Source organism: Hirundo rustica, unplaced genomic scaffold (assembly GCF_015227805.2).
Source record: "Hirundo rustica isolate bHirRus1 unplaced genomic scaffold, bHirRus1.pri.v3 scaffold_620_arrow_ctg1, whole genome shotgun sequence".
Lineage (NCBI taxonomy): Eukaryota > Metazoa > Chordata > Aves > Passeriformes > Hirundinidae > Hirundo > Hirundo rustica.
The window spans coordinates 1-8,080 of NW_026690662.1; the positions used below are offsets into that span (position 1 = coordinate 1).

The 8,080-nt window shown below is 58.1% G+C and overlaps 2 protein-coding genes across 2 annotated transcripts; one reads left to right on the top strand and one right to left on the bottom strand.

Moving 5' to 3' along the window:
* Nucleotides 1-251: 251 nt before the first annotated feature.
* Nucleotides 252-3,909, bottom strand: LOC120748173 (probable ATP-dependent RNA helicase DDX49; the record flags this gene model as incomplete). Its single annotated transcript, XM_040054254.1, has 8 exons — nucleotides 3,795-3,909; nucleotides 3,282-3,405; nucleotides 3,112-3,197; nucleotides 2,594-2,715; nucleotides 1,810-1,997; nucleotides 1,147-1,287; nucleotides 804-879; nucleotides 252-328 (listed from the first exon to the last, which is right to left on the bottom strand). Coding segments are annotated over exons 1-8 (929 nt in total), but the record flags the coding sequence as incomplete, so codon positions are not given.
* A 161-nt stretch (nucleotides 3,910-4,070) lies between these two features.
* On the top strand, nucleotides 4,071-7,623 carry COPE (COPI coat complex subunit epsilon; the record flags this gene model as incomplete). Its single annotated transcript, XM_040054253.2, has 7 exons — nucleotides 4,071-4,216; nucleotides 4,558-4,620; nucleotides 5,068-5,168; nucleotides 5,443-5,595; nucleotides 6,166-6,219; nucleotides 6,436-6,517; nucleotides 7,468-7,623. Coding segments are annotated over exons 1-7 (726 nt in total), but the record flags the coding sequence as incomplete, so codon positions are not given.
* Between the last annotated feature and the right edge of the window lie 457 nt (nucleotides 7,624-8,080).

The following is an 8,080-nucleotide window of genomic DNA, read 5'->3' on the forward strand; positions in this document are numbered from 1 at the left end:
CAATTCAACAATTCCCCAATTCTTCCTCCAAAAATTCAACAATTCCCCAATTCTTCCCTCACAGATTCAACAATTCCCCAATTCTTCCCTCAAATATTCAACAATTCCTTAACAAATTCAACAATTCACTAACTCCTCTCTCACAGAGTTCAACAATTCCCTAACTCCTTCCTCAGGAGTTAAACCCCCAGATTTGGGGGGCTCTGAGGGCTCTTGCTAAGCTCAGCCTAAGCTGGTTCTGGTGAACAAACCTGGCAGCCACGTCGGTGGCGATGAGGATCTTGAAGATGCTGGACTTGAACTTGGCCAAAGCCGCAAATCTCTGCTTCTGTGGGGAGAAAACTCCAGGTGAGAGGGGTGGGATACAGCTCGGGGAATAAAATTCCAGATTTCCATCCCAAATCCCTGAACCTTTCCCTGAGCTCCATCCCAAATCCCTGAACCTTTCCCTGAGCTCCATCCCAAATCCCTGACCCCTTCCCTGAGCTCCATCCCAAATCCCTGACCCCTTCCCTGAGCTCCATCCCAAATCCCTGAACCTTTCCCTGAGCTCCATCCCAAACCCCCTGACCCTTTCCCTGAGCTCCATCCCAAACCCCTGACCCTTTCCCTGAGCTCCATCCCAAACCCCTGAACCTTTCCCTGAGCTCCATCCCAAACCCCCTGAACCCTTCCCTGAGCTCCATCCCAAACCCCTGACCCTTTCCCTGAGCTCCATCCCAAACCCCCTGAACCTTTCCCTGAGCTCCATCCCAAACCCCCTGACCCTTTCCCGGGAGCAGCCAGGATCCTTCATCCCTCACCTGTTTCATCATGGAATGCAGAGCCACGGAAGGGAAGTTGAATTTCCTCAGCATCATGTTCAGCACCTGGCAGTCCCTGGAAAAGGGGTGGGTGTAAGAAAAACAAACCCAAGAAAATCCTCAGGATGCACCGAGGGGCCGGATCAGGACAGAGCTGGGACAGGGAGGGATTGTCCCACTGTCCCAGGGTGTTCCAGCACGGCCTGGGACAACTCCAGGGGTGGAAAACTTGGGAAAGGCAGGGACTGACCCACTTTTCCAAAATGGCCTGGGACAATTCCAGGGGTGGGAAAACTGGGACAGGGCTGAGTGCCAGGGAAGAGCGAAGGAAAAGCCGTCTCACTTGCAGGTTTTGGTGAAGATGATGATGGCCCAGTCCTGGTGCAGGTCCTGGAAGCTCTGCACCAGGTGCACCAGGTAGGCGTCCTTGAGCGCCTCGGGCACCAGCAGGTACCGCTGCTCCAGCTCCTCCACCGTCCTCACCCTGCGGAAAAACAGGGAAAAACCAGGAAAAGCCCGGGATTGGCGAGGCTGGAAAATCCCCCGGCGCCGTGGCAGGGAAGAGAATGATAAAATTGTAAAAGAGTTGTAAGAGAAAGGCCTCATCAGGCCTGCTCTGCTGAAGTGCCAAAGCCAGCCTGGCACTTCTGAGGGATTTCCAAATTCCCAAGCAGAAATAATCTGTGTGTAAAAACTCTTTAGCACAACAGCCTGGGTTGTTAACGGCCAACAACTGTTCCTGGGTTGGAAAACAAATGCACCTGGAATAAGAAGGGATTTGTCCCACAGGAATCAGTAAAGAAAATACCTGAACAACCCAAGAACAGAGAGATCTGATGAATTCCCAGCCTCCTCAGGAATTCTCTATCCCCTCTCCCAGCTCCCCAGCCCCTCCACATCCTTGTCCCAACAGGCCTGGAAGCGCCTCAGCAGCGCCAGCACAGAAAAAAAGCAGTTAAAAAAAAGATAAAAAACCCAGGGAAAACCCGGAGCTGGGGGCACTCACTGGGCCTCAGCCTCCCAGAAGAAGGGGCTGTTGGCAGCCAGGGCCCGCAGCTGGCTCAGCGTGGCCGTGAGGGTGGCACTGAAGAGCAGCGTCTGGCGGCGCGCGGGCAGCGCCTCCAGGATCAGCTCCAGGTCCGCGCTGAAATCCGCGCAGCCCTGCTCCAGCAGGCGGTCAGCCTCGTCCAGCACCTGGGAAACGGAACGGAGCGGAACTGAATGGAAAAGAATGGAACTGAACGGCTCCCTGAGCTGGGCTCCCCTTCCCCGGGCTGTGCTCCCTTCCCTGGGCTGTGTGCTCCCCTTCCCTGGGCTGTGCTCCCCTTCCCTGGGCCGTGTGCTCCCTTCCCCTGGGCTCTGCTCCCCCTTCCCTGGGCTGTGCTCCCTTCCCCTGGGCTCTGCTCCCCCTTTCCCGGGCCGTGTGCTCCCCTTCCCATTCCCAGCTGCATTCCCGGGAATGCGCCCCGGGTTGCAATGCTGGATGTCACCAGCGGTGTGTGTTCTACTCCCAGCTGTTAACTCCGCCTGGGGAGGGGTTTCCTTTATCCCTTCCATGACCCCTCCCTCATAACTCTGGGGGATATCTGCTGTCAAACCAGCTGGGTCAGTGCTCTTTGTCCCTTCCAGGACCTATCCCTCATAATTCCAGGGGAATATCATCTCCTGTTAAACCAGCTGGGTCACTGTTCTTCGTCCCTTCCAGGACCCTTCCTCCCTGCAGGGGATATCTGACACCAGGGAAGGAGGGGTTCCCAGGGAATTCCCTTCCCCAGGGAATTCGGCTTTACCAGGAATTTGATTTTCCTGAGGCTGAAGGTGCTGGAGCTGCGCAGGTGGTCGGCGAGGCGGCCGGGGGTGGCGATCACCACGTGGGGCTTGCGGGCCAGCTCCAGGGCCTGGGCCACCATGTCTGCAGGGAATGGCAGGGAAAAGCTCGGGAACGGGGCAGGGAAAAGCTCGGGAACGGGGCAGGGAAAAGCCGGGGAACGGGGCAGGGAAAAGCTGGGGAACGGGGCAGGGAAAAGCCGGGGAACGGGGCAGGGAAAAGCCGGGGAATGGGGCAGGGAAAAGCCGGGGAACGGGGCAGGGAAAAGCTCGGGAACGGGGCAGGGAAAAGCTCGGGAACGGGGCAGGGAAAAGCCGGGGAACGGGGCAGGGAAAAGCTCGGGAACGGGGCAGGGAAAAGCTCGGGAACGGGGCAGGGAAAAGCTCGGGAACGGGGCAGGGAAAAGCTCGGGAACGGGGCAGGGAAAAGCTCGGGAACGGGGCAGGGAAAAGCCGGGGAACGGGGCAGCTCAGGACTCACCCAGGCCGCCCACCACCACACGATCCTTCAGGCCCAGGGGTTTTCCCAGCACTCGGAACTGCTCGGCGATCTGGTACGCCAGCTCCCTGCGGGGAGGGACCGGGAGAGGCGGCTCAGCCCTGCCCGGAGCCTCCCGGGGCCCTCCCGGAGCCTCCGCGGGGGTTCGGTACCTGGTGGGGGTCAGCACGAGGCAGAAGATGCCGTAGGGATCCTCGGAGAGCACCTGCAGCACGGGCAGCACGAAGGCCGCCGTCTTCCCGCTGCCCGTCTTGGCACAGCCCAGGCAGTCCCGGCCTGCGAGGGCAGCGGGGCCGCCTCAGCGCCGGGAAACGGGAAAAGGGAACGGGAAAAGGGGGAACATGGGGCACCGGGGGAGAGCGGCCGGGCCGGGAGCGGGAGGGAGGAAAGGGGAACGGGAAGGGGAAAAGGGGCACGGGAGAAGAGCGGCTGGGCCCGAGGAAGGGATGCGGACCACGAGGGGTCGTTCCCGGGGATGGGACGGGGACCGTGAGTGGAATTCCCGGGGATGGAACGGGGACCGTGAGTGGAATTCCCGGGGATGGGACGGGGCCCGTGAGTGGAATTCCCGGGGATGGAACGGGGACCGTGAGTGGAATTCCCGGGGACGGGACCGGCCGCACAAGCGCCCCTTCCCGGGCGCGGCGATGGCCCGCGGCGCTCACCCTGCAGCACGGGCGGGATGCAGGCGGCCTGCACGGGCGTGGGCCGCAGCAGCCCCACCTGCCTCGCCTGCTCCGCCAGCCACGGCGCCAGCCCCAGCGCCCGGAACTCCGCCATGCCGGCTCCGCCGCGCCGCGCGCACGATGGCGTCACGGCGGCGAGCGCCGCTGATTGGCCGGCTCGCCCGGTACGGCGTGTCGCTTCGTGACGTTTCAGTTCCTCGCCTTGCTATTGGCGGTTTCCATGGAGACGGCGGCTCCCGGCGGCCCCCAGGGCGCGGGCGCTTCCGGGGACGTGTCTGAGGGCGATGGCGGCCGGGGCGGGCGCGGCGGCGCCGGGGGAGGCGGACGAGCTCTTCGATCTCCGCAACAACTTCTACATCGGCGCCTACCAGGCCGCCATCAACGAGGCACAGCGGGCCAAGGTCGGGCCAGGGCTGGGCGGCGCTGCCCGGGGCCCAGCGCGGCTCTGCTCGGGCTCCCTGAGGGAGCGGCTCAGCGGCGCGGCCCGGGCGGGATTGGGGGCCCCGGGAGGGCCCGTGTGGGGCCGGTTCGGATTTGTGTGGGGCGGATTTTGGGTTGTGTGGGGCCGGTTCGGGTTTCTGTGGGGCCGGTTCGGGTATTTTTGGGCTGGGTTTGTGTTTGTGTGGGGCCGGGTTGGGGTTTGTTTTGGGCTGGGGTTTGTTTTGGGTTGGGGTTTGTTGGGCTCCTGCGGGGTTTCGGGTGCCCACAGCCCTGAGCGGTTTCTGTCTGTGCCGTCCTGCAGCCGTCCAGCCCGCAGAAGGAGCTGGAGCGAGACGTGTTCCTGTTCCGAGCCTACATCGCCCAGGTGAGGCCCGGGCTGGGGGCTTCGGGGCATTAATTACACCCTTCCATTGATTAATCCACCCTTCCATTGATTAATTCTATTGTTTAATTCCATTTTTGCATTCCGTTATTTTATTCTATGGTTTAATATTTTCATTTTTTCATTCCATTATTTAATGATTTCATTCTTTACTTCTATGATTTAATTTCATTATTTTATTCCACTTTTATTTTATTTTATTTTACTTTTTTAGTTCATTTTAATTTTTATTTTATTTTATTTTATTTTACTGTATTGTATTTTATTTTATTTCCTCCTTTTTTAAACCCACTTCCATTCCCAAATCCCACCTAACCCTGCCCTGTGAGGAGCCGTTCCCTTGCCCTGTCCCTGCAGATCCCTCACAGTTCTGCTCAAACTCCAGCCTCCCTTTTTTCCCTGTTTTTCCTGTTTTCCTGCCTTTCCCAGAGGAAGTTTGGAGTGGTCCTGGATGAGATCAAGGCCAACGCCAGCCCCGAGCTGCAGGCAGTGAGGATGTTCGCAGAATTCCTGGCCAAGGAGAGCCAGAGGTGAGGGATGACCCAAGCCTGGTCTGGGGTCACAGTGGATCTGGGGAAGGCGGAATTCCTGAAATTCCAGGAGTTTTGAGGGTGGAGGGGATTTTAAAGATTATCCAGGGACACCTTGCAGTGTTCCAGGATGCTCCAGCCTGGCCTTGGACGCTTCCAGGGATGGAGCAGCCGCAGCTTCTCCCGTTTTCTTCCCCATCTTCTCTCATTTAATCCAATTCCCTCCCCCCTTTTCTCCCCAATCCAACCCCTCTCCCCTTCTCCCTCCCCACAGGGACTCCATCGTGGCAGAGCTGGACAAGAAGATGTCCAAGAGCGTGGACGTGGCCAACTCCACCTTCCTGCTGATGGCAGCTTCCATCTATTTCCACGACCAGAACCCCGACGCTGCCCTGAGGGCCCTGCACCAGGGGGAGAGCCTGGAATGGTGAGGGATGCCCCAGGACTGGGGAGGGGATTCCCCAGGATTGGGGAGGGGATTCCCCAGGATTGGGGAGGGGATTCCCCAGGACTGGGGAGAGGGATTCCCCAGGATTGGGGAGAGGATTCCCCAGGATTGGGGAGGGAATGCCCCAGGATTGGGGGAGAGAATTCCCCAGGATTGGGGAGGGGATTCCCCAGGATTGGGGAGAGGGATTCCCCAGGATTGGGGAGAGAGATTCCCCAGGATTGGGGAGGGGATTCCCCAGGATTGGGGAGAGAATTCCCCAGGATTGGGAGAGGGATTCCCCAGGATTGGGGAGAGGATTCCCCAGGATTGAGAGAGGATTCCCCAGGAATGGCATCGGAGCTCTCCTCCTCTCCAGGAACGGGGATCAGCCTCTGCCTGAGCTTTGGTTTCGCTCTGAAAGCATCCAGAGGCTCCTCAGGGCTTTTTACTTTGGAGGATTTGGGGATTTTCCTGCATTTCTCTGGGAATTCCCTGGGGTCTGCTCCCGGGCTGGATCCCACGGGGATGGGGAATCCTGGATCAATCCCTCTGCTCTTGTCCCTGCAGCTTGGCCATGATGATCCAGATCCTGCTGAAGCTCGACAGGATCGACCTGGCCAGGTGCGACTGGGGCCTTCCCGTTACTCCCTTTATTCCCTTTTCCTTTATTCCCTTCTCCTTTATTCCCTTTTCTTTCCCATCCCTTTTTCCTTTTCCCTTTCCCATGCCTCTCCTGGTGAAATAAAACACAGAAAACTCGAGGGAGGAAAAAAGCCCCCAAGTTTTTGTTTTTGCCCCGACATCCCTTTTCCTTTGTGATTCCCGCTTTTCCCGCAGGAAGGAGCTGAAGAAAATGCAGGAGCAGGACGAGGACGCGACGCTGACCCAGCTGGCCACAGCCTGGGTGAACCTGGCCTTGGTGGGTGTCCAGAGTATTCCCAAAATATCCCAGGCAAGGATGGGCAGCTGCTCTGCTGACCCTGGGGATGGAAATTGGGAATTCCCAGCTCAGGGAATGTCCCATGGCTGTGATTCCAGCTCAGGGAATGTCCCATGGCTGTGATTCCAGCTCAGGGAATGTCCCGTGGCTGTGATTCCAGCTCAGGGAATGTCCCGTGGCTGTGATTCCAGCTCAGGGAATGTCCCGTGGCTGTGATTCCAGCTCAGGGAATGTCCCATGGCTGTGATTCCAGCTCAGGGAATGTCCCGTGGCTGTGATTCCAGCTTAGGGGTGACCCATGGCTGTGATTCCAGCTCAGGGAATGACCCGTGGCTGTGATTCCAGCTCAGGGAATGTCCCATGGCTGTGATTCCAGCTCAGGGAATGTCCCATGGTTGTGATTCCAGCTCAGGGAATGTCCCATGGCTGTGATTCCAGCTCAGGGAATGTCCCATGGCTGTGATTCCAGCTCAGGGAATGTCCCGTGGCTGTGATTCCAGCTCAGGGGTGACCCGTGGCTGTGATTCCAGCTCAGGGGTGACCCGTGGCTGTGATTCCAGCTCAGGGAATGTCCCATGGCTGTGATTCCAGCTCAGGGAATGTCCCGTGGCTGTGATTCCAGCTCAGGGAATGTCCCATGGCTGTGATTCCAGCTCAGGGAATGTCCCATGGCTGTGATTCCAGCTCAGGGGTGACCCGTGGCTGTGATTCCAGCTCAGGGAATGTCCCATGGCTGTGATTCCAGCTCAGGGAATGTCCCGTGGCTGTGATTCCAGCTCAGGGAATGTCCCGTGGCTGTGATTCCAGCTCAGGGAATGTCCCGTGGCTGTGATTCCAGCTCAGGGAATGTCCCGTGGCTGTGATTCCAGCTCAGGGAATGTCCCGTGGCTGTGATTCCAGCTCAGGGAATGTCTCTCCCCGTGTTGCAGGGCGGGGAGAAGCTGCAGGATGCATTTTACACCTTCCAGGAGCTGGCCGAGCGCTGCTGCCCCTCGCTGCTGCTGCTCAATGGCCAGGCCGCCTGCGCCATGGGCCAGGGCCGCTGGGACGAGGCCGAGGGGCTGCTGCAGGAGGCTCTGGACAAGGTACGGCTGCAGTTCCTGCTGCAATCCCCCTGCAATTCCTGCTCCGATTCCTGCTGCCATCCCCCAGCAATCCCCCTGCCATCCCCCTGCAATCCCCCTGCAATCCCCCCTGCAATCCCCCTGCAATCCCCCTGCAATCCTCCTGCAATTCCTGCTGCGATTCCTGCTGCCATCCCCCTGCCATCCCCCTGCAGCTGGGGTTTCCTGCTCCAGTCCATGGCAATGGCCGGTTACGGATCCATGTGGCTGTGCTTGGGCTTCCACAGGGGATTGGCTTGGGAGGGATTTAAGGTTTATTTTACGATTTTATTTTATGTTATTTTATTGTTTTATCTTACTTTGTTTTATCTTGTTTTATTTTATCTTATTGTATTGTATTTTATATATTATCTTGTTATGTTTTAGTTTTTTATTTTTTATTTTATCTTTATCATATTTCATTTTATTATCTTGTTGT